This window comes from Delphinapterus leucas, chromosome 5, assembly GCF_059928025.1.
Source record: "Delphinapterus leucas isolate spDelLeu-1000000601 "Yukka" chromosome 5, BTC_Dleu_Yukka2, whole genome shotgun sequence".
NCBI classification, from domain to species: Eukaryota; Metazoa; Chordata; class Mammalia; order Artiodactyla; family Monodontidae; genus Delphinapterus; species Delphinapterus leucas.
The window spans coordinates 26,859,596-26,886,594 of NC_143133.1; the positions used below are offsets into that span (position 1 = coordinate 26,859,596).

General features: G+C 38.8%; 1 protein-coding gene across 15 annotated transcripts in view; it reads left to right on the plus strand.

Annotated features, from left to right (window-relative positions):
• The window catches only part of CAMK2D (calcium/calmodulin dependent protein kinase II delta), a 462,200-nt gene extending 448,024 nt beyond the window's left edge, over positions 1-14,176 (plus strand). For 14 of the 15 annotated variants that reach the window (XM_089911562.1, XM_089911561.1, XM_089911565.1 and 11 more), the window contains 5 exons: positions 2,019-2,094; positions 6,756-6,850; positions 8,726-8,954; positions 10,862-10,957; positions 12,114-14,176. In XM_089911562.1, the coding sequence (XP_089767688.1) occupies positions 2,019-2,094; positions 6,756-6,850; positions 8,726-8,954; positions 10,862-10,928 (467 nt within the window). In that variant the 3' untranslated portion in view covers positions 10,929-10,957; positions 12,114-14,176. Of the gene's footprint in view, positions 1-2,018; positions 2,095-6,755; positions 6,851-8,725; positions 8,959-10,861; positions 10,958-12,113 lie in introns of those variants that run through there. The other variant, XM_030760083.2, reaches the window with a different exon arrangement.
• The last annotated feature ends 12,823 nt before the right edge of the window (positions 14,177-26,999 follow it).

The following is a 26,999-nucleotide window of genomic DNA, read 5'->3' on the forward strand; positions in this document are numbered from 1 at the left end:
TTCATCAAATGATCATGGGCAAGAAATGTTTTAGGTGTGTATAGGAGCTAAGAAACCTTATGTTATTTTTTTTTCAATATAAATGAAATTATGTAAATAACTGAATATGGAATCTAACCTGTATGGAGATTATTTTTTGATATTATCAACCTTGACATTGTTAGCAACCATTTGTGGACAAACCATATTTTATAAGGTAGTCTCATATAATCTCAGTAAAGTCAAGTTAGGTTTACAGAACATTTGTTTTTTGTTTTTTTACATCTTTATTGGAGTATAATTGCTTTACAATGGTGTGTTAGTTTCTGCTTTGTAACAAAGTGAATCAGCTCCTCCCTCTTGCGTGTCCCTTCCGCCCTCCCTATCCCTCCTATCTAGGTGATCACCTATCCCTCCTATCTAGGGATCACCAAGCACCAGGACATTTGTTTTAAATAAGGAATATCACAACCTGGATAACCTGGAGTTTTTTGTTTTTTGTTTTTTGTTTTTGTACCGATAAGTCTTTATTCATTGTATTTTCCCAAGGAAAAGAAGGGGAAGGGAAAAGGGTCAGCATGTGTGTTACAAAATGATAGCAAATGGGAAAGGAAGTACCCGGCACAGCAAAATCAACCAACAAATAAACACTGCCCAGATGGGGTCGCCAAAGCCCAAGGGGGCTCAGTGTCCTGCAGTTCAGTAATGAGGGGAATAACCTGGAGTTTTGAAAGTGAATATAAACTTTTTAAGTTTGTGGTTAAGAATCTGCTAAAAAAAGATCAGATTCATTAAAAATGCAAACTGGTTGACTTTAATCAATAAGAACCAAAACCAGACTTCAGCTTTTTCTATGATGAATAGCAGCCTATCTAAGATAGATGGAAATAACTTTTTGTGATTACCCCCAGTTTATTTCCAGTGATTTAAGAAAGTATCACAATGTTCTTTAAACAAAATTCAATTAAATTTAATTTTAAAAATATTTCATGCCTTTATTTCCTTTTTAAGAGAATACTGTTCTGAAATCAGGAAAAGGTTATCAAATCAGTTGATCAAATTCAACTTATTGAGCATCTGTTTTATTAAAGACATTGGATAAAGCTTTTTCGAGGATACAAAGAAATAACGTGTTCTTTGCCCACAGGGAGCTTTTAATTTAACTAGGAAGACATTACACAGTAAACCAAGTTAAGTAACAATTTAAAACAATAATTTAAAGAAGTTGTCATGGTATATAGCATATGCTTAATTGCCAAATGAATAATACAAGGTAGGCTTTCCAAAATGGGAAAGAACACTTGAGGCAGATGAAGTAGGTGGGATTTGAGCCAAGCCAACTATTAATAATTTTACCGGTTATGGGCTAGAAATAGAAACAAATCATGTTTGTTGTCAGAGTTGACAGCCATATGGGGGGACTTCCATCTCCATCCACAGCATTGATTCATACCTTCTTTTTCCAATTTACAGTTTATGGAAGGCTATTTATCTAAATATGATGGCAATTACAGCATTAGCATCCTCTTTTGTAGGGTTAGTTGAGCTGGACAATAAAAAAATGCAAATAATTAAAGTTAAATGTCTCAATGCAAGATGTCAGCTATACTGTGAAGATAGATTAAAATAACACAAAAATGTTCGTAAACTCAATCATGTTGGTAAAGGTAATAAGAACTACTTTTTAAAAATATAGCCTTGACCTTCTGGGTGACTGTCGTTTTCTAACAAAGGGAGGGCAGCAGTGCTTCTCCAACATGAACATGCTTACCTGAGGGTCCTGGTAAAATACAGATTCTGAAACTGTAGGTCTGGAGTAGGACCTGAGAATCTGTGTTTCTGCCAGGCTCCCAGAAGAGGGGCCTAATGTTGATCTGTGCGCTTGAGCAGCAAGATTGTAGAGAGGATAACACCAAGATTCTGAGAGGGATGTGTCTTAACTGGTAATACCCTGTTTAAAGAAAATAGCAGTACCATTAGAGTAATTTTATATGGCTTTTGCCCTTTATTCTCACCCAACTCTTTATCTTTGCCTTTAGCACGAAAGCAAGAGATTATCAAAGTTACTGAACAACTCATCGAAGCTATCAACAACGGGGACTTTGAAGCTTACACGTGAGTAGAGGCACCTTTATTTTGCTTTCACGCGTATGACAAAGTATTTTCTATATGAATGCATTCTTCAATGTACCTGACTCGTGTATATTTAACGCCAGGTTTGATACACCCACAATAGCTTCATTCCAGCGTATACATGACTCAGGTGCCTCTAGGAGAGAAATAAATGTAATTAAGATTTCAGAGAGAGAAGATGAGACTTCTGATAGGAGGATTGGGGATTTCTTTGTCAGTGCACAGAAGCCTGACCCTCAGGCACCTCCACGTGAGAGAAGGCATTCCAGGCAGAGCAATCCATGAGAGCAAACACACAAGAAACACGAAAGCACGTAAATAGTGCACTTGGCTTAAGAGATGTTTTTCCTCGCAGTTCTGCAGAGGTGATGGGACAGAGAAAGAGTAGGAGGCAGCGTCTGGCAGCCTTTTCCCTTTCCAGCCAGCACAGCTCAACTTTATCTTCATCTCTTTTAGGGGTTTGCCTCTTAGATAAAATTGTATTTGAAGAAAGGGTTCTAACGTTAAATTTAAAGTTTACCATAGGTGTTAAAGGAAGTCACTTTGATCAAATAAAAGTAAAGCTTTCAAATAGGGGGTGAAGGCTTATTGTGCAAAGAACGTGGGTCAATAAGTTAGTTATTTGAGTGGAGAAAAAAATCAGTTCTCAGCTTTCCCCTTATACCATACTAGTGAGGTCCTCTTGAATGGAAGTGTTAAATGCAGAAAAGAGTTTGATCTCTGGTTGGAAAGATCTACGTTTAAAAGCAGGGCAAGTCAGTGAAATGAAAAAGTGAAATGATTAGGCTACCTAAATAGATGAAACTTAATGTACTTTAATTTTTTTTAAAGCCAAAATAAAACAGACCAAAAAAACAGAAAAACATTTGTAAAACGTGTCAAAAGTTAATTTAGATTGAGAAGATAAGGTTGAAAAGTGGAAAAATAGGTAAAGGAACTGAGCGATTAGCAAAAGAGGAAATATGAATGACAAGTAAACTAATGAAAGCATGTTGATGTCCACTAGTTGTGTGCAAATCTGAAGGAGGGTTTTCTGCCGATCAAATCAGCATGGATAAAAACTCCGCTGATCACCAAAGGGGCACAGATACTGCAGGACAATAGTGACTTTTCCCACCACCTGATGGAGTATAAATGGGGACAGACTCAGAGTGGTGGTGACAGCAGGGGTTTGGGTCGCAGTTCTATACCAGGAAGTGTTTCCAAAGGTTCAAATCACTACTTTAACCCTATGTTCCTAGTTATGAAAATTTAGGGCTTTCCTGGTGGCGCAGTGGTTGAGGGTCCGCCTGCCGATGCAGGGGACACGGGTTCGTGCCCTGGTCCAGGAGGATCCCACATGCCGCGGAGCGGCTGGGCCTGTGAGCCATGGCCGCTGAGCCTGCGCGTCCGGAGCCTGTGCTCCGCAACGGGAGAGGCCACAGCGGTGAGAGGCCCGCGTACCGCAAAAAAAAAAAAAAATTTAACATGGGCATGGATTTTGAATTTAAAACAGGGACAAAAAGTGTGAACAAAGATATTTATGGAATCAATATTCAAAATAGTGAAAAATTATAAACAGCTTATATGTCCAACATTATGGTAACATTAATCTGTGGTGTGTTTGGTACCGTGGATACTTATGCAGAATTTCTAGCGATCTGGCAAAATGCTTATGAGTATTCACTGAAGATAAAGCAGGATATAAACGTGTGTATACATAATTATTCCAACTACATAAGAGAAAATATAAAAACAGAATGAAATATGACAAATTGGTTTTTAAAAGGAAAAAAGATAATTGCCTCTGGGAGATGAAACTGTGTTTTGTTTTTTATTTCCTGCTTCTTTCCAAGTTTTGTATAATAAGATACTTTTTATCATCAGTTACAAATAGATAGCCAAATATAAAATATGGAAGAGAGTAACTGAATATAAGAACTAAATTAAATCCAGGACTGCTTCTTATAAATTAATGTGTGTGCAAATACATACAAACACAAGTATATACATATATATGTATTTGTGTTTATCAATTCTTTAACAGGACCTAATAAAAGTATACTTAGAATGAAAGAAATAGTAAGAAATGGGGTTTAAAAGAACACTGTTTGTTGTCAGAGAATTAAACAGTTGAACAGTTGTTAAAGAGCTGTTTAGAATTCTGTGCCGTAAGACCTGTTCCCTTTTATTCTTTCTGCTGATATAACTTTGTTAGACCCAATATGATTCTTCAAATATAATATACTTAGGATAAAAATCTTTTGGAATAACATTCCCCTGCGGATTGGTAGAGTGTGTTTTGTTGGTGTTGTTAGCCAGGAAAAAGTGGCAAAATATAGCATTTCCTATATTCTCAGACACTTTAAAATAGGGTATTTTAAATAATGCAATTCCTTGGAATCACATCAGTTTACGAATTCCTTTGCCTGTAATCTGGCTTGATTTTGTACACTCAGACCCAGGGGTAATCCAAGAGGACCTTCCATTTGGGAGCTTTTTGCGTGGCAGAATGTATTGGTACAGCCCTGTCAGCTGGTCCTTAGAACACCTGTTCAGAGCATACACACCCACAGGTCAAGTGGCAGCTTTGTGAATCTTTTATTAATCCAAAGCCTGTGATAGGAGAGAGAGAGATACATACATACATTACTTGCATAGAAGAAACATACGAGAGAGAGAAAGAACGCATGAACAAGTTTTCAAGTATTTTGACTCAATGGCTGGGTAAAAAGGTCCATCATAGTACAGTGATTCTCAGGTGACTTTTTTTTTTTTTTTTTATGATGTTGGGGATAGGAGTTTATTAATTAATTAATTTATTTTTGCTGTGTTGGGTCTTCGTTTCTGTGTGAGGGCTTTCTCTAGTTTTGGCAAGCGGGGGCCACTCTTCATCGCCGGTGCACGGGCCTCTCACTATCGCGGACTCTCTTGTTGTGGAGCACAGGCTCCAGACGCACAGGCTCAGTAGTTGTGGCTCACGGGCCTAGTTGCTCCGTGGCATGTGGGAACTTCCCAGACCAGGGCTTGAACCCGTGTCCCCTGCATTAGCAGGCAGGTTCTCAACCACTGCGCCACCAGGGAAGCCCCTCTCAGGTGATTTTGGTGCTGATATAAAGTAGTAGAAAATTTTGATTCACTAATGTTGACAACCAAAAGTCATATTTATAGATAAAGTAATAGCCCCTGGCAGAATAAAGTCCTGTTACCATGGGAACACTGTTTTTCCCATTTTACTACTTAGAAAGAGATTATGTATATTTAACTTTGAGCTTTAGTACCTGCCCCCCAGGAAGTCTGAGGCAAAGTTTAAAATCGCCACTCGCAACTAAGGCTTTCTTTACCACAACAAATAACCACTGTGATTTTTTTACTTTAAAAGTATTCTTAAAAAAAAAATCCGTTCCAAAATTCTGTGAACCATACGTTCAAGAACCATAATGAGTGAGCCTTTTGAAACTTGCATTTCTGTTGAACAGTTAAAACATTTTGCCTCCCAAATGGGCAGTTTCCATACGAAATTAGATGTAGCCCCACCAAATTAATAAATGATCCAAAATCTTTCAGTACGTATTCCTTTTATCTAACTTTGTGAACTACTAATTCTTCAAATCCAGATTTTACGGCACCTTCTGTGAGAAGCCTAAGCTGATCACCACAGGCCCAAGGAAATATTTTCTCCTCTGTCTCCATGGGACTTATAAACATACCCAGACCCAGTGCTCACCATATCAAGCAACTACCCATCATTCCCCAACCATACTCTGCCATTGTACTTGCTGCCCTCCTCTGCCTACCCCCTTCCACACACCTGGAAAACTCCTACTCATTCCAGAAAGCCCAGCTCAACTTTCCTTTCTCACATATACGTCATCGGGTTTCTGAGCACTTCGTATTTATTTCCATTCCAGTATTAATTGTTGTGTTATAATTCTTTCAAAGAATATCTGCTACATAGTAGGTGTTTAACAATTCTTCATTGAATAAATAAAATTTTCCAAGAAAGCCCATTGGCTTTCTCTGAATATTTAAAATAGTATATGTTTTTCTTGAATTACATTTCTAGGATTAAAAAGAAAACTAATGTGCATTTGAATCTCTCATTAATTTTATTTTAAGTTAATTAAGCTTGTTAATTAAAGGTTACTTAAGTCTGTCAGACATTGCCAGAAAGTGTAGGATGTGACACCTGCCTTCAAATCAGTCATATATACATGTTTGATATGAATGTAGATGATGTCAAAAATTATTCCGAAAGTATTTAATTTCAGAGCCAAAGTTGATTTTATAGGACTTGGAGGGTAGCTTGGACTTGGAGAGCATTTAAAAAATAATAAACTTATAACAACTAAAAAACTAGGGAATTAGAAAAACTGGGGAAAGCCTGGAGAGTTCACCTTGGAAATTGAAAAGTAGGCATTTTAAAAAAGGAAACTTCCTAAAGTGTGATAGATTACCGCCTGCTGGAGCTGGTTTTATTGTCTCGCCCCTGTCTGAGGTCTCTGCAATATTCCTTTTTAGGGTCTGCTCCTCAAACCGCCTTGCCAAGCCCTGCGATAGAAATTTTATATTTTAAAAAAAACTCCTTCATTGGCTGATAAATAAGAATAGATATTGTGAAACAACGAAATACATTAACTCATTTATTTTTTTTTTTCCTACAGGAAAATCTGTGACCCAGGCCTTACTGCTTTTGAACCTGAAGCTTTGGGTAATTTAGTGGAAGGGATGGACTTTCATCGATTCTACTTTGAGAATGGTACATTTATTCTAAATTTAATATCATGCCTTTTCCAAATTCTCTTTGAATTTCTCCCAAATTTACAGATTCTTTGACTCTTTGCTGCAATGAGAGTTTTTACCTTAGTCCAGCATTTTGCATCGTATTTTTATATTTTTGTATTTGAAATTGAAAAACATGACAGCCTTAAAGAGTTCTGATATGTTTTGAAAAGTATCTGTTTATATAAAAAAGTGATGTTGATTGAATATACCCCATAGAAGTCCCAGTGAATGTATAAGCTGTGAAATGAGTGACCAAAAATTGTTGAATTTTTCATAAAACATTTTTATGAAAATGGTTTTCATAAAACATTGTTTGTATATGAAAAGATTAAAAAAACCACAGCATGCCAGAATATTTGACATAGAGGAGGGCTTTCAAGCATAATTAATGCTCCTTTTCAAGGTAAAATATAAATGAAGATGAGTAATCAGATAAATATTTCAGTTCCAATTACAAGAATTTTAATGGTCTCAGAGGAAAGAGAAAGTGACAAAAGAAACTCCTGCAGAATTCCTTCAGGTCACCAAGAAAAGTGTAGACCAGAAGTTTCTTTTATGCTCCTTTCCCTCATACATAACGACATTAGGTATCATGCAGGGAGGGAATTCACCTTTTGCAGTGAGATTTTGATGAATTAAAGAGGAATTGTAGTAATGATTAGGATAATCAAGCTCACGTCCAGTAATTATAAGCACTGAAAATGTCTGCCTTGGCATGGATTTTTACATTTAATGAATTGCTTTGTCTTATATGCACTGGACATTTGCAAGCAAAGATAATTATGTGGTAAATTGGCCTTAACAAAGCTTCAGTAAATGTTCTCTCTGTTCCATCCCGCACTGTGATTGACAGCATCTCATAATGTTTTTCTTCAGTTGACTCTCGATTGACACCATCTCACCTGTAGTAAAAGAATAATTAACCCATTAATATTTTAACTTACCTCAACATAACACTGTACATCATTACTTTCCATAAATACATATTCTTCATAATGGGATATTATTTTTTACATGACTGTAGCACTAAGTAATTTATTCAGATCTTTTCTGAAAATGGAGGACGTGTTTGGTTAACAGGTAAAACAGTTCTACCTGTTTTAGTGATCTAAGAGAGCAGCATCATCAATTATCTGCACTAAATCTTCATATCTCAGTCATTGAATAACTAGAATAAATAGCTATTGTCAAAACAACAAAGGCTGGAGCCCCGTGAGGGCTGCTCAACCAAAGAAAAGAGCTAGAGAGAGAATCAGAATCAGGCTATATGGCCAACACCAAATTTTGGGTTTTTACTGGATAACCACAGCTGGACTAACATAGAATGGACGCTACTAAATAAAGGAGCCACAGGATGAGATGGGGAAACAGCCTGTTTAGGAGACAGCAGTCTCCATGCTTGATATGTTCCCCTTGTCCCATGTGCTTCACCAACAACCAAAAAAACGAACAAGCCCACAGGATACCCTGTCAACTGCCCCAGTGGTTCCTTCATCGGAAAGACAGGAACTGCTCCGTGTACCTGGGCCAGCCCTCCTCCATCTCTATTCATATTATGGCTTGTTCCTAACCACTTCCCAATATAAATATGTCGCTCCAGCTTTCTCAAAGTTTTCAGAGTGGCTATACGATTTAACTACAAAGGGAGTCAAAGAAAATAATGACTGTATTTACTTCTGCTCTCTTTTTCTTTATACTTTGCACAGTACCAGGCATTCAGTTAATGCAAAGAACTAATAGTTGAATGAATGAATGGCATTCTATTTATTGGTCCCAACTGAAGTTATTACCGGTTTTGGTTTACTTTACATAGAAACTAAATTCTCTTTTCCATGTTGTTCTCTTTCAGCTTTGTCCAAAAGCAATAAACCAATCCACACTATTATCCTGAACCCCCACGTACATCTGGTAGGCGATGATGCTGCCTGCATAGCATACATTAGGCTCACACAGTACATGGATGGCAGCGGAATGCCAAAAACAATGCAGTCAGAAGAGACACGTGTGTGGCACCGCCGGGATGGAAAGTGGCAGAATGTTCATTTTCATCGCTCGGGGTCGCGAACAGTACCCATCAAGTAAATATTTCCAGGCTGTCAGCTTCTTTGTTAATATACCCCTGGTCACCGTCTTTTACTTATTCCATTGTCACCGTCTTTTACTTATTCCATTGTTAATAGCATGGCATCTGTTACTTAATGCTAGCGGTCATTTAGTGGTCAGTTACACTGGTGGGAGTTACACTGGTGGGAATTAATGTTTCATGAGAAGCAGTCTATAATTCTCCAGAAAGATCAATCAGACTAGCCTTTTGTGGGTTGAAACTTGCCCTAGAAAGTACACAATAGTTTTAGACAGGAATTAGAGGATACCCTATTACGCTGATTTCTCTTATGGTTAAATCAGGGAGAATTCATGTAATAAGGTAAACTATTTATGACTTCATTGTCACAATTGGCAGAGGAAGGGGAAAAATTAGAGGAAAAAGTTTCTAAAATGACCAATACAGTTGACCCTCCTTATCCATGGTTTCCTTACACACAGATTCAACCAGCCTCAGATCAAAAATTTCAGGGGTGGAGAAATTCCAGTAAGTTTCAAAAAGCACAACTTAAATTTGTCTTGCAGGGAACTATTTACATAGCATTTACATTGTGTTTGTTAGGTATTATAAGTAAACTAGAGATTATTTAAAGTATATGGGAGGATGTGTGTAGGTTATATGAAATACTGTGCCATTTTATATAAGGAACTTGAGCATCTGCAAATTTTGATATCCTCGGGGGGTTCTGAAACCAACCCCCCCCCCAGATACTGTGGGGAGACTGTATAATATCAGGAGCTTCATTTCATAGATTTTTTTTTCTACGGGTGCTCAATTACGAGAAATTTATGAAATACAGCATTTAAGATGCAAGTATTAGGTATTTCAGCATCTTTCTCACTACACCACTCTACCTCAGATGTCATGTTTGCTCTTCCAATCAATAATTAGACATATTTATCGCACATCACATAGGTGCATGTAAAATGTGCCAGGTAAAATGCAAGGTGAAAGATGTTGCCCTTAAGGAACTTATATTCTAGTTTAGAAAGCAACTTACCACCAATACCAAAGAAAAAAACAAAGTTTATAATCAACTTCAGTGTAGAAGGGAATGAATGACTAATGTAGCAAACTTTATAACAGTTTGGAAGTATACTGTGTATAAAAGAATTTTGAACAAGGTCTTAAGTGAGGAGTGGAATTTGGAGAAATGGAAGGATAGAAAGAACAAAAAGGAAGATAGTCCAAGTTCAAGGAGCATCATGAGGAAAAGCACAGGATAAGATGTTAGCTTCCTGTAGTAGAGGATTGTCAGTAAGGAAGGCTGGCTCCAGCTCGAGTCAAGGGGAATCATGGGAATTGAGGTTGCGTCAGTAAAGTGGGGTGAGATGAGAACAAGAAGGGGTGTTCAGAATCAGTAGAAGTTCGGCCAACTGCAGATCTCATTCCAGATTCTCTCACCAGGATTACCTGGTAATATCTGGGGGGCATGGGATGGGGAATTAAGGCCACACAAACAGCCATTCAATTCACTCCAGAGACTCCATCAAAATGTCTTAGTTTAATAATGTCCCACCACAGTGGTTTTCAATGGCCTTCTCTATAGCCTTATTATGTATCACTGTTGGATTTGTAAAAAGTGGGTAAGGAAAAAAAAAAATAGGTTGAAATTCACTCCAAAAAAGAAAAATAGCTAAGTAATTAAGAGAAAGACAAAAGGAAGGTAACGATAATGAAGACACCTGTTTTTGTGCATTTCTGTGTTTTTTACCCCAAAGAGGTACAGCACCAATTTCCAGTTAATACAGAAGGGATTACATTCATTCAGTACTAGAAGGTTAGGCTTTTCTACAATTCCCTAAAGTGTTTATGGGATAGAGCCTATTTAAGAAAACTTCATTTTATGCCAGGTGGCTTAAATGGGGCTTCTCTTAATAGGCCATCTTGTATTCCAAATGGGAAAGAAAACTTCTCAGGAAGCACCTCTTTGTGGCAAAACATCTAAGGCCTGAAAACCATTCCCATGTGGGTCTTGTAAGTAACACCCTGCTCCATGATACTTTGTGATTGGAGCTAATGACTGAAAAGCTGCATGGCTGTTTTTCCTCCCTTTGAGGATATTTCCTCACATTATTTCAGTGAAAACCATATTTGCATGAGCTCTTGAGTCTAATGGTTGGCACCATTGTGTAGCATAACCCATATTTTCAAGGTACTAAAGTGCTGAGGAGACCCTACCTTCAGCACATGGATTGTGGCAGGTTTGGAATACCCTGGAGTTCTCACATCAAAAGTCAATTCTCTTTGGGTCAATTCAGACAACTCTCAATTATCCAGAACTAATTTATATCAGGCTCTAGGATCTTTTGGAGTCTTACTGTTTTACAAGAGGTTACAGTTCCTGTTCTGCTCTTGGCTAAGGTTAATACGTAGGCTAATTGGCTCTGCCTGACTGAGTATAATGGTATTTGACCACAAGGAGGAAGTCAAGCTGAAATTTAAAACAAAGCGAGTAATTCCAGAGGATAATTGGAAGTTGACTGTAATTCAATTCATGCCTGCATTGTTATTTCCTAAGATTTGCTTCTTACCTTGGATTAGAATAATTCAGATACGTGTGGTACTCTTGTGAATTTTTTCCCCATTCAAAGCACTGAACCTTGTCAGACCTTGGAAGAGGTAGTGCTCCCAGCTGTTTGTCTAAAGAAAGAAGACCTCCAATTAAATAAGAATAATCGTGTTTTCCCTACTTCTGAGGCTGTAAAATTGACTTCTAGGTTTGATTTCCAGCAGAGTCTAAGAATAACGACAGAAGCTAAAGGATGCATTTAAACTTTTCGTCTCTTTCAACCAAATAATGCTATTCATTTATTAATTTGTCTGGTAAACATGAACGCTTGAACGGTATGTTTAGATTTCATCATGTGCTTGCAGCCTGAGTCCCTGTCTATTTTTAGCTTAGCTCTGTGTGGACAAATTGACAAATTAAAGTAGAAGATCCATATTAATTACTTAACATTGTGCATTTTCTCTTTTAATGACTGCAAGCAAAGATCTCTTATACGTAGCATTTTCGATCTATTACTTAACTGCTGAGTTATAAAATCGTAGCCTAGCCTAATCTTTGGCAAAGCAATTTGATGATACTTTGTAAAACAGTTTAATTTATGTCTCCCCTCTCTCCTTTCAGCTAAGTATCAACAGTGCCACTTCTGCATTCTCTGTTCTCACCTGGATGGTAACCCTGGGCCGTCCTCTCCTCCTCTTCATGCATGTTTCTGAGTGCATGAAGTTGTGAAGGTCCTACGTGTAATGCACATGTGATGCATCATCTTGTCATATATTCCTTCCTATACATTGTTTACACTTCAACTATGGAGATGTTCCATGCAAACTTCAATCACTGTTGGCAAACAATAGGGGGAGGTCAGACAAAATTCCACAATACTCCAAGTACAAACCTACTCATCCGGTTTCTCTGCTTATGCCAAGACTTAACAGACTTCAAAATTATCGTTCTTTGAATGACAGTTTGTAACAGAAATGTAAGTTTTTAAAAACTCTTTGCTGTTCATCTGTTTTAGCTTTTTTGTTTAACAAAAAAAGGCAAAAGAAATTACCTTCAGTTCCCTGGTGTGATCCTGGTTGAAACGGATGATATTTCACTGAAAGCTGTGTTGCTGTTTAACAATTAAAGGGATTGATATGTGGGCAGAATCACTTATGAATGTGGAAGCGAGAATCGGTGGGTTTGCTACTACCTAAAGTCATGTCTTTTTTGGTCAAACTGTGTAAACTGGAAAAATTCACGTCATTGACGAGTTTGATCACTTTAGGGTATACTTGCACTGTTCTGGTGAAATTTGCTGAATTTTTTGTTCCTTTCTCAAACCTATGCTCTTTTTTCTTCATTTTCTCCTATTTCTTTATTACTTTTGTTTGCTTCCTTTATATTTCTCTGTTTTTCATTCTTTTTTCTCTTTTTGTCTAGTAGTGTGAGAAAAGTGAAATTTGCATAATGAAGGTAAAATAAAAACAGGCCTTTTGGAGGTGGCTAAACTAGTGCTTTGATCATCTTCTGGGCCCATAAAAATGATGTCAAGAAGATTTCAAAAGTTTGTAATTCTGCTCGAGTTTGGACGTAGGGATCCTAACTATGTTGGAGGTATTAGAATTGTTTAAACTTAGAATAAAAGCAAGTAGGTTCCTACCGTACCTGCACCACGTCTTACTGATTGGTGCAGTTGCCAGGAGAGTACCAAGTTGGTCGTAGATCAGGATTTTGTGCAAAGGCACTTCCTTCTGCCTTGCAGGATGCGCGCCTCCTGTGTCATCACTGGCTAGTTTTCTGAAGTTAGAGAGGCCTGCGGGTGTTTTCCATTCTCCTAAGTGTTTGTTTTGAACTCTGTCTCTGTGACTTGTGCTTTTGTAGCTTCTCTCATGTGTCAGAGTAACATTATCTTCCTTCGAGGAGTTAGCATTTTCCTATTTAGAAAAAGGGGGGGGGCAGGCGGGATTGTCCCTGTTTTCTCTGTGCTTCTCATTTCTCCTTTGTTTACTCAGTTCCTGTGGGGCTTTTTCTCCTCCCTGAAATGCTTTATAGTGCATGGTATCTTCATCAGCGTTATTTTAACAATAGTAATTCACAAGCCTCAGAAGGCTATTTTTAAAGCAGAAGCAAAAAAATCCAAAAATCAACCCTCCCTCTTTTCTCTCATTTCACCTTTCTGTGTTGATTACTAATCACCTTAGATATTGTTGCTAGTGGATGTATGGTAGATGGATTGAAGCTTTTCTGATAATTATTACACGATTTAAAACAATATATATTTAAAATAAAATAAATATATACAGTAAATGTATTGGGCCATGTTAACCTGCCAATGAGATCTGTGAAAAAATAATGGCCTCATTTTTCCCTTTTTAATTTCTTTTACCTTTTTGTGCAGCAGCTATACGTGGCATACATGTATTTTTTAACAAAATAGGTATAGGGTGTTTGTTTTTTTTTTTTACACTTTTAGCATGTGGTGTTGAAGTATTATTACTGTAGATCAAGCTTGTCTTCCGCACTAAGACGTGAGGAAATTGTGATTTGTTCTCTCCACCACAATTGAATTACACATTTATTAATTATCTTCTCTCATTTTGAAACACTGCAGTTTACCGTGGGACACTGTATATATTTCTTGCCATAATGGTAAATGACTGATTGATATATTTAAGAGTTAATAAATTTGTGATTTCTGCTGACAATGTGTCCATTTTTATTTTTAAGAGGTACTGAATTTATTTATGCATGTGTGACGCTGGCTAGTGCCAATGGCACTATATGGTCCCATTAGTCCATAATTTACCTTTGACATAAAGATGAAGCTACTGAACCGAGCTTCCTTCTAAGAACGTACTTGGTGATGATAATGACAAGTTACTGTGTGCACAAAATCTGTCTCTCCTAGGGAAATTTTTCTGAGAACAAAGCAGTTAAAACAAGAGTCCTAAAAATTTCTAAATGTGCCTTCCACTCCATCCTTCTCATGGCTGCTAGCTAGATTCCATTTTTAACCCAAATCTGACCATATAATACTTCTGTGTTATCATCTCCAATATATAGGCAAGCGCCTCATCTCCCGCTACCCCTCAACTTGAACTTGAGTGTACAGAAGTACTCAACTTCTTTCAGTTTATTAAAAGCACCACACGTTTATGTTTCTAGAATATTCTTCCCCTACTTCTTCAATCTAATTCTTACTCATTCCTTGAAATTCAATTTAGACTATCATCCCCTCCAGCAAACCTCCCTAGACCATGCTCTAAAAGCTCACTCTCTCTCTCTCTCTCTCTCTCTCTCAGTACTGACAATACTTTGTGTTCACCTCTTCTGCCAACCACATTGTTTTGGAAATACATCTTTGTGTGTTCTCTACTGGAGTAATGCCTCTCTAGGCAAGAACTGTGTGTTTGTATCCGTGGCTCCATATAAGAGCCAGGAAGGGAGACGTTGTTTGTTAGTAGTTGCTGAACCATGGCCAAACCATAAATGGGAAACTCACAGTGCAATCGGAGCCCTGGGTTTATTGTTCGGTTCTGTCGTCGTTGTCTTTGACACTCTGAGCAATTTGCCTCTTCCCTCTGAACCTTCGTTTTCGTGTTTATAAAATGAGAAGAAAAAAAACAATAAGGATATTGTGAAGGTTAGAGATAATAGGCACAGAGTACCTAGAATAATATTTGGTGGAAAATATTAAATGAAAGCAGCTCTAACTGTGTTCTAATCACTGATAGTAATACTCCCAGTGTTCTAGTTATTCCTTACTCAGAAGCGTATAGAACTCTTGTTTTGATATGAGCTGCCCTGTTTAGGTAGATTTACTGATCATTGCTAAGGATGTACTCATATTCAAATGTCTCAGCAGCAAAATGAGGAATAGCGAGGTAGTAATCTAGCCGAAAGTAGGGAAAATTAAATGGAGTAAATCAGTATATTCTAGGGAAATTCAAGGAATCTTAGCCTAAAGTAACTGAAATTTTGAACCTCTGTAAATAAAAACTATATATAATGTAAGGGTGAACACAGAAAGCACAACCTTTGAGTGATTTCATTAAATAAAATTCTACTGACTTCTACAAATGTTTCAGTTTCCATGGTCTCCTTTGTCAGATGAAAGTGAGAATATATATTTATTAAAAAAAAAAAAAAAGATACTGAATATCAGCACACTAAACCATGTGTCCGTGACCAGAACAATAAGCAGCCATAAACCACCTTGGCCCGAGAGAGCAGCACGAAGTATTTACGGTACTTCTGCTTTTCTGTCAAATAAAACAATTCTCAAAAGTAAGCTGAAATGTTCTCCTGAGGACCCGGCTTCTGACTTCACAGCAAGAAATAAAGCCATCTCTGCATCTCTGTCTACGCACCTGGCCTTCTCTCCCGTTGCTGTGGATAACTAGTTTGTGCACCTGGCAGAGGCCGACACCCTTCCCCCTCACACCTGCCCGCCGCACCCCGTCATCATAAATCACTTCCTCTACACTAGACATGCCCACCAACGCCCCGTTTCTTTCCTTCATGTCCAGACTCCTTGAAAGGCCTGCATGCGCTTGCTGTCTGCCACCTCTCTCCTCCTGTCCCCTTAAGCCCACCCTCAAGAATCCACAAAGCAGTTTCTCCCAAAGTCACCGATGACCACCGTGTCATTCATTCCAGGGACCAATTTTCAGTCTTCATTTTACCTGCTCTCTCAGCAGCATTTGACACAGCTTCCTGTCTCAATCTTGAAACATTTTTCTCTTGTCCTTCAGACAATACACTTGCCCAACTTTCTTCCTACCGTTCTAGATGCTTCTTCCCAACCCAATCTCTAACTGGTCCCTTTTCAACAGCCTTTTAAATTTTGGAACGCTTCTAGTTTTTCTATATTCACTCACTCCCAGGATAATTGCACCCAATCTCAATGACTTTAAATTATGTTAATGACTCTCAAATACGTCGTTATCTCCAGCCTGGATCACTCTCTTAAACTCCAAACATGTAGATCCAACTGCCTACCTAAAATCTACATTGCAGACCTACTAGGCATCCCAAAATGTCCAAAGCCAAGCTTTTAATCGTCTGTGCCTAAAACCTGCTCCCCTTACAGCTGTTTCCATATCTCAAGAATTGGCAATTTAATTCTTCCTCTGATCAGGCCAGAAATCTTGGTCTCTCTTTTAATTCCTCTATTTGAAATCCCGTCATTTTTACCTCCAAATTATAACCAGAATCTGACCACTTCTGACAATGGCTTCTGCTACCTCCCTTGGGCCAAATCACCTTCGTGTTCTCTATACTATTGGAATAGCCCCCTAATTGGATTCTCAGCTACTCTTATCTCTCTTCTGTTTACTCTTGATGTAGCAGCTAGAAATGAGCCTGTTAAAATAGAAGTCAAAGCATGTCACTTCTCTGCACAAAACCCTCCAGTAGTTCCCCTTATCACTCAGAGTGAAAACCAAAGTCCTGAGAGTGGCCTTCGAGGCTGGACCTGATACTGCTCCCTGTTACCTTTATGGATGCTCCCACCTCAGGGCCTTTGCACTTGTCTTTTCCTGTGTTGAAACACTCTTCCTCAGAGATCCAGTGGCTGTCTCCTTCACTTACTTATTTGTCTGCAAAATATAGTCACTTTCTCAGTAAAGCCTTCCCTGACCATCTTATCCAAGACTTCAGACCTAACTCTCCTACAGGACACTTCATATCCTCCTTCCCCAATTTTTTTTTTCTCCTTACAATGACTATTTAACATATGGTTTCCTCATTTTATCTATTTTATGAGGGTGGAGATTTTTGTCTTTCTTGTTCATGATATATTCCCCGCTTGTAGAACTGTGTTTGGAACATAGTAGGTGCTTAATAATTTGTAGTTGAACAAATAAGTTAATGAATTGCTCTCCTCTTTTACAGTTAGAAAAGCTGAGGCTCCCAGCCCATATATGAGTTGCCTCAGAGTAACGCCAAGGGTTGTAAACTGCCTACATCATAATTACTTGAAGAAAGAAAAAAAAAAACTTTACTATAAAGAATAAACTTTCAGCATCAATGTACAAATTTGGAACTTTTTTAGGCTGCAAGGAACAGAAAACAATTCCAAATAGCTTAACAAGGAAAATACATTATTTCACAGAACGAGAGATGGATGAATTAGTTCTAGGGTTGATAAACAATCTGGATAAACAACATGATAAATTCAGTGACAACAACATAAACATTTTTCAGCTTGCCCTTCCAAGGGTATAAACTTTTATCATCCAGTTTAAAAGACCTCACGGTCCCAAAATACATGACATGGCTTCTAGTGACACATCCGGACAGGACAACATCCAATGGAAGGTTGTTGGATTGCTCTCTCTCTCCTCTACCTGCCACCCCTCAGCCCCCAGCAAAGAAATATTTCTTAGGTCACATGCCTTACCCAGTTCAGCTTAGACTGATAAGGACCTGCCCCAGGGCTAGGGGTGGGCTACTTCCCCTTAGATATGGGTGTCTACGGAAGGGAGGAGACCTGCACAGAGACTGGATCAAACTTTCAAAAAGTATAGGAACGAATATTGTCATATAACAAATACATTGGGAATGTCAAAAAAAAACCTTTGTTTTTATCGACCCCTTTAAAGCTGCTATTCTATGCATGTAATGAGAATGGTGAAAAAAGAAAAGGAAAATGAATCGTTATCTCCTCCAAACTCTACATCTCATCCACAGAAGCCTCTCTCTTGTGTTATATTCCTGATGTGCCCAGTAAATTCAGTGCTAGAGGATTCTCCCCCCACAGAACTCCTCGGGAGTAGGAAAGTTTAGTCATTTCACTCCACTGAAGTTCTTCCAAGAACTCCAGTCCCCAAAAAAGGGCCCATTTAAGCCCTCCAGACACCCTGCCCAAACTTCAGTGAAAACCTCGGAAAAAAAAAGAAAAAAGTAGAGAACACTTGGTGCCTGAAACCACATTTAGTGATCAATTTCTTCAGTGCTGTTTTTCTTTTTTTATCACTTTAAATAAGTAAAGTAGGAAAGTGGGGGTGTCGAGCCCGGGGAGTGTAACAACTAAGTAAACATCAGAGACCTTATTCACCATCCACCCACTGGATTCTGCTCCACAAAGTGAACAAAGGAACAGGCAGTTCATCTCTAGAACCTGTTCCTGCGGGGTCTGAAGCAACAGTTTGCTGTTGTGTGGGAAGAACTGATTTGTGATTACATGGTATGTGTACAATGCTCTCTTTGTATCACAGTCACAAATATAGGTGACTCAGAGGCATCTTCCACTGAAGATGGGGTTGGTCACCACAGCCTTTCTTCCAAAAGCCTTAATTCTCAGACTTTACCTTCCTTTCATATTTGCTCTTTGAATATATTCATAAGCACCTCTTCACCCCCAAACAAAAGAACTAGATTCCCTATTACTCCAACTATGAGGGAGGGGCTCCCTCTAGGGTGCGGGGCTAAGAGGACAAATTTGAAAAGTGACCACTGATCTCACGCTCCCGCCTCCCCTCATCCAGTTTGTAAGAAAATTAGCTCATCCACCTTGAGACCACTCTGCTAAAAGATGAAACGCTGAATATACATAGGCATAAGCTTACATATATATGAAGAGACAGGGAGAACGAAGTGCTTTGGGACGGCAAACAGGCACCGGGCTGGCAATGGAACATGATGAGTGGGAAAGACAAAACAAAACTAAATACCCTCACAGGCAGGCAACAAGAACAGAAGGAAACACTGACCAAGTACCTACTCTGTCACAGGCTCAGTGATAAAAATTGTCCCAGGAGAGGGCCCCTTGCCAGGAGATGGCCGCTGTGGGCGTCTACCTTGTTCCTAAACTGGCTGCCCTGCTCTCTGACTCATGCTAAGGCCACCAAACTCCTTAAAATTTACACAGGTAAACATATCTCACACTCGGTAGACGTCAAGAAAGCGGTCTCTCACCACCCAATCTGTTACCATTCCCGAAGAGCCGTCCCCAGGGTTTGAGGCATGGAGGCTGCAGAAGCCTCCTTGCCTCGTACCGTTTCCCCCTGAACAATGCAGGTCTGAAGAGCACGGATCCACTTACATGTGGATTTTTTTCAGTAGTAAACATGACACCACTGCAGGATCCTGGCTGCTGGAATCCTCAGATGCAGAACTGCAGATATGGAGGAACCGCGTATATGGGGAAAGCTGACTATAAATTATGCAAGGATTTCCGACTGCATGGAGAGTTAGCATCCCTAACCTCCGTGTTGTTCAAGGGTCAACTGTATAATGTTTCCTATATGATTTCTACGCTGATTCAATGATGCCACTTGGCAGGAAAGAAGGAAAGAGGGAGTGAAAAGAAAGAGGGATTATGAAGCTCCAGATCCCAGCAGCCTGAAACCTCAAGTTTCTCTTTTGAGTTAATCCCACCTTTGTGCTCCACATTCACTCTTTTTTACTTTTTTGTTTTTAACATATCTGTTAAAAGCATGAATACACACACCCTCCCAAGAACAAACACTAATTCTTCCAAGACAGAAAGTGATAAAAGAAATTTTCACATATTGAGATATGGAGAAGTCATTCTGGCTTATACATGAGTTAACTTCCGTTTGATGCTAACTAAAACAGCCTGTTTGTGGCCTATCAAACATACACCATACATCTGCTTTAATTATTAGAGAAAAAGACACAATGACCATAAATAAAGAATATCCACGTTGGACTTCACTGGTGGCGCAGTGGTTAAGAATCCACCTGTCAATGCAGGGGACACGGTTTCAATCCCTTGTCCAGGAAGATCCCACATGCCACAGAGCAACCAAGCCCATGCACCACAACTACTGAGCCTGCGCTCTAGAGCCCGTGTGCCACAACTACTGAAGCCTGCGCACCACAACTACTGAAGCCACGCACCTAGAGCCTGTGCTCCGCAACAAAAGAAGTCACCCTAATGAGAAGCCCGTGCACCGCAACGAAGAGTAGCCCCCGCTTGCTAGAACTAGAGAAAGCCCATGCACAGAAGACCCAACGCAGCCAAAAATTAATAAATAAGTAAATAAATTTTTTTAAAAGTCTATATTAAAAAACAAAGATTAAGGGCTTCCCTGGTGGTGCAGTGGTTGAGAGTCCACCTGCCGATGCAGGGGACACGGGTTCGTGCCCCAGTCTGGGAAGATCCCACATGCCGCGGAGCGGCTGGGCCCATGAGCCATGGCCGCTGAGCCTGCGCATCGGAGCCTGTGCTCCACAACGGGAGAGGCCACAACAGTGAGAGGCCCGAGTACCGCAAAAAAAAACAAAAACAAAAACAATATGCTCCTATACCATTACTTTTAGTAACCTCATACTAAACTATTTACCCAAATGATATACCGTTACTTATTTAACCAATTCTCTATTGGTGAACATGCATGTTTCTTTTTACTTTTATTCTATCAACAATAAGTAATGAACATCCTTGTAGCTAACTTTTTGCACAGATCCTTGATTATTTCCTTAGAGAAATTACCAGAGAAGAAAATACTGAGTCATCCATTTAATCTTAGCCTCACAAAAACAGTTATGATTTATAGGGAAGAAATTATCAGAGAGGGGAGGAAACAAGATGGCGGAGTAGAAGGACGTGCTCTCACTCCCTCTTGCGAGAACACCAGAATCACAACTAGCTGCTGGACAATCATCGACAGGAAGACACGGGAACTCACCAGAAAAGATACCCCACATCCAAAGACAAATGAGAAACCACAATGAGAAGGTAGGAGGGGCGCAATCACAGTAAAATCAAATCCCATAACTAGTGGGTGGGTGACTCACAGACTGGAGAACACTCATACCACAGAAGTCCACCCACTGGAGTAAAGGTTCAGAGCCCCACGTCAGGTTTCCCAACCTGGGGGTCTGGCAACGGGAGGAGGAATTCACAGAGAATCAGACTTTGAAGCCTCGTGGGAATTGATTGCAGGACTTTGACAGGACTGGGGGAAACAGAGACTTCACTCTTGGAGGGCACACACAAAGTAGTGTGCGCATCAGGACACAGGGGAAGGAGCAGTGACCCCAGGGGAGACTGAACCAGACCTACCTGCTAGTGTTGGAGGGTCTCCTGCAGAGGCGGGGTGTGGCTGTGGCCCACCGTGGGGACAAGGACACTGGCAGCAGAAGTTCTGGAAAGTCCTCCTTGGCATGAGTCCCTCCAGAGTCTGTCATTAGCCCCACCAAAGAGCCCAGGTAGGCTCCAGTGTTGGGGTGACTCAGGCAAAACAACCACCAGGAAGGGAACCCAGCCCCACCCATCAACAGTCAAGCAGATTAAACTTTTACTGAGCTCTGCTAACCAGAGCAACTATCAGCTCTACCCACCACCAGTCCCTCCCATCAGGAAACTTACACAAGCCTCTTAGGTAGCCTCATCCACCAGAGGGCAGACAACAGAAGCAAGAAGAACTACAATCCCGCAGCCTGTGGAACAAAAACCACATTCACAGAAAGATAGACAAGATGAAAAGGCAGAGGGCTATGTACCAGATGAAGGAACAAGATAAAACCGCAGAAAAATAACTAAATGAAGTGGAGATAGGTAATCTTCCAGGAAAAGATTTCAGAATAAAGATAGTGAAGATGATCCAGGACCTCGGATAAAGAATGGAGGAAAAGATCGAGAAGATGCAAGAAATGTTTAACAAAGACACAGAAGAATTAAAGAACAAACAGACAGAGATGAACAATACAATAACTGAAATGAAAACTACACTAGAAGGAATCAATAGCAGAATAACTGAGGCAGAAGAACGGATAAGAGACCTGGAAGACAGAAAGGTGGAATTCACTGCCGTGGAACAGAATAAAGAAAAAAGAATGAAAAGAAATGAAGACAGCCTAAGAGACCTCTGGGATAACATTAAACACAACAACATTCGCATTATAAGGGTCACAGAAAGAGAAGAGAGAGAGAAAAGACTCAAGAAAATATTTGAAGAGATTATAGTCAAAAACTTCCCTAACATGGGAAAGGAAATAGCCACCCAAGTCCAGGAAGTGCAGCAAGTCCCATACAGGATAAACCCAAGGAGAAACATGCTGAGACACATAGCAATCAAATTGGCAAAAATTAAAGGCAAAGAAGAATTATTGAAAGCAGCAAGGGAAAAATGAAAAATAACATACAAGGGAACTCCCATAAGGTTAACAGCTGATTTCTCAGCAGAAACTCTACAAGCCAGAAGGGAGTGGCATGATATACTTAAAGTGATGAAAGGGAAGAACCTACAACCAAGATTACTCTCGCCAGCAAGGATATCATTCACATTCGATGGAGAAATCAAAAGCTTTACAGACAAGCAAAAGTTAAGAGAATTCAGCACCACCAAACCAGCTCTACAACAAATGATAAAGGAACTTCTCTAAGTGGGAAACACAAGAGAAGGAAAGGATCTACAAAAACAAACCCAAAACAATTAAAAAAATGGTCATAGGAACATACATATCAATAATTACCTTAAACGTGAATGGATTAAATACTCCAACCAAACGACACAGGCTTGCTAAATGGATAGAAAAACAAGACCCATATATATGTTGTCTACAAGAGACCCACTTCAGACCTAGGGACACATACAGACTGAAAGTGAGGGTATGGAAAAAGATATTCCATGCAAAAGGAAATCAAAAGAAAGCTGGTGTAGCTATACTCATATCAGATAAAATAGACTCTAAAATAAAGAATGTTACAAGAGACAAGGAAGGACACTACATAATGATCAAGGGATCAGTCCAAGAAGAAGATATAACAATTATAAATATATATGCACCCAACATAGGAGCATATCAATACATAAGACAACTGCTAATAGCTATAAAAGAGGAAACCGACAGTAACACAATAATAATGGGTGACTTTAACACCTCACATACACCAATGGACAGATCATCCAAAATGAAAATTAATAAAGAAACACAAGCTTTAAATGACACAATAGACCAGATAGATTGAACTGATATTTATAGGACATTCCATCCAAAAACAGCAGATTACACTTTCTTCTCAAGTGTGCATGGAACATTCTCCAGGATAGATCACATCTTGGGTCACAAATCAAGCTTCAGTAAATTTAAGGAAATTGAAATCACATCAAGCATCTTTTCTGACCACAACACTATGAGATTAGAAATGGAATGAAAGGGAAAAAAACGTGGAAACCACAAACACGTGGAGGCTAAACAATACGTTACTAAACAACCAAGAGATCACTGAAGAAATCAAAGAGGGAATCAAAAAATACCTAGAGACAAATGAAAATGAAAACGTGATGATCCAAAACCTATGGGATGCAGCAAAAGCTGTTCTAAGAAGGAAGTTTATAGCTATACAAGCCTACCTCAAGAAACAAGAAAAATCTCAAGTAAACAATCTAACCTTACACCTAAAGGAACTAGAGAAAGAAGAACAAACAAAACCCAAAGGTAGCAGAAGGAAAAAAATCATAAAGATCAGAGCAGAAATAAATGAAATAGAAACAAAGAAAACAATAGCAAAGATCAATAAAACTAAAAACTAGTTCTTTGAGAAGATAAACAAAATTGATAAACCATTAGCCAGACTCATCAAGAAAAAGAGAGAACTCAAATCAATAAAATTAGAAACGAAAAAGGAGAAGTTACAACAGACACCACAGAAATACAAAGCATCCTAAGAGACTACTACAAGAAACTCTATGCCAATAAAATGGACAACCTGGAAAAAATGGACAAATTCTTAGAAAGATATAATCTTCCAAGACTGAACCAGGAAGAAACAGAAAATATGAACAGACCAATCACAAGGAATGAGATTGAAACTGTGATTAAAAATCTTCCAACAAAAAAAGTCCAGGACCAGATGGCTTCACACGTGTATTCTATCAAACATTTAGAAAAGAGCTAACACCCATCCTTCTCAAACTCTTCCAAAAAATTGCAGAGGAAGGAACACTCCCAAATTCATTCTATGAGGTCACCATCACCCTGATTTCAAAACGAGACAAAGATGCTACAAAAAAAGAGAATTACAGACCAATATCACTGATGAATACAGATGCAAAAATCCTCAACAAAATACTAGCAAACAGAATCCAACAACACATTAAAAGGATCATACACTATGATCAAGTGGGATTTATCCCAGGGATGCAAGGATTCTTCAATATATAAAAATCAATCAATGTGATACACCACATTAACAAATTGAAGAATAAAACCCATATGATCATCTCAATAGATGCAGAAAAAGCTTCTGACAAAATTCAACACCAATTTATGATAAAAACTCTCCAGAGAGTGGGCATAGAGGGAAGCTACCTCGACGTAATAAAGGCCATATACGACAAACCCACAGCAAACATCATTCTCAATGGTGAAAAACTGAAAGCATTTCCTCTAAGATCAGGAAAAACACAAGGATGTCCACTCTCACCACTATTATTCAACATAGTTTTGGAAGTCCTAGCCACAGCAATCAGAGAAGAAAAAGAAATAAAAGGAATCCAAATTGGAAAAGAAGTAAAACTGTCACTGTTTGCAGATGACATGGTACTCTACACAGAGAATCCTAAAGATGCTACCAGAAAATGACTAGAGCTAAGCAATGTATTTGGTAAAGTTGCAGGATACAAAATTAATGCACAGAAATCTCTTGCATTCCTATACACTAATGATGAAAAATCTGAAAGAGAAATTATGGAATCACTCCCATTTACCATTGCAACAAAAAGAATAAAATACCTAGGAATAAACCTACCTAGGGAGACAAAAGACCTGTATGCAGAAAACTATAAGACACTGATGAAAGAAATTAAAGATGATACCAACAGATGGAGAGATATACCATGTTCTTGGATTGGAAGAATCAATATTGTGAAAATGACTATACTACCCAAGGCAATCTACAGAATCAATGCAATCCCTATCAAGTTACCAATGGCATTTTTTATGGAAGTAGAAGAAATCATGTTAAAATTTGTATGGAGACAAAAAAGGCCCCGAATAGCTAAAGCAGTCTTGAGGGAAAAAAACGGAGCTGGAGGAATCAGACTCCCTGACTTCAGACTATACTACAAAGCTACAGGAATCAAGACAATATGGTACTGGCACAAAAACAGAAACATAGATCAATGGAACAAGATAGAAAGCCCAGAGATAAACCCACGCACCTATGGTCAACGAACCTATGACAAAGGAAGCAAGGATATACAATGGAGAAAAGACAGTGTCTTCAATAAGTAGTGCTGGGAAAACTTGACAGCTACATGTAAAAGAATGAAATTAGAACACTCCCTAACACCATACACAAAAATAAACTCAAAATGGATTTGAGACCTAAATGTAAGACCAGACACTATAAAACTCTTAGAGGAAAACATAGGCAGAACCATCTATGACATAAATCACAGCAAGATCCTTTATGACCCACCTCCTAGAGAAATGGAAATAAAAACAAAAATAAACAAATGGGACCTAATGAAACTTCAAAGCTTTTGCATCGCAAAGGAAACCATAAATAAGACGAAAAGACAACCCTCAGAATGGGAGAAAATATTTGCAAAGGAATCAACGGACAAAGGAGTAATCTCCAAAATATATAAACAGCTCATGCAGCTCAATATTGAAGAAACAAACAACCCAATCCAAAAACGGGCAGAAGACCTAAATAGACATTTCTCCAAAGAAGACATACAGATGGCCAAGAAGCACGTGAAAAGCTGCTCAACATCACTAATTATTAGAGAAATGCAAATCAAAACTACAGTGAGGTATCATCTCACACCAGTTAGAATGGGCATCATCAGAACATCTACAAACAACAAATTCTGGAGAGGGTGTGGAGAAAAGGGAACCCTCTTGCACTGTTGGTGGGAATGTAAATTGATACAGCCACTATGGAGAACAGTGTGGAGTTTCCTTAAAAAACTAAAAATAGAATTACCATATGATCCAGTAATCCCACTACTGGGCATATACCCAGAGAAAACCATAATTCAAAAAGACACATGCACCCCAATGTTCGTTGCAGCACTATTTACAATAGCCAGGTAATGGAAGCAACCTAAATGCCCATCGACAGACGAATGGATAAAGAAGTTGTGGTACATATATACAATGGAATATTACTCAGACATAAAAAGGAACGAAATTGAGTCATTTGTTGAGACGTGAATGGACCTAGAGACTGGCGTACAGAGCGAATAAAGTCAGAAAAACAAATATCGTATATTAACACATGTATGTGGAACCTAGAAAAATGGTACAGATGAACAGGTTTGCAGGGCAGAAGTTGAGACACAGATGTAGAGAACAAACGGGGGAAAACTGCAGAGGGGTGGGGATGGTGGTGTGCTGAATTGGGTGATTGGGATTGACATGTATACACTGATGTGTATAAAACTGATGACTAATAGAAACTGCAGTATAAAAAATCAAACAAAAAAATACAATTAATACTAAACTTTCTTTAGGTTATTTGTATGGAAATATGTTGATATAAATGTTTCAGATATTACATGAAATTTCTAAAAATCTTATATGTTCTGGTATAATGTT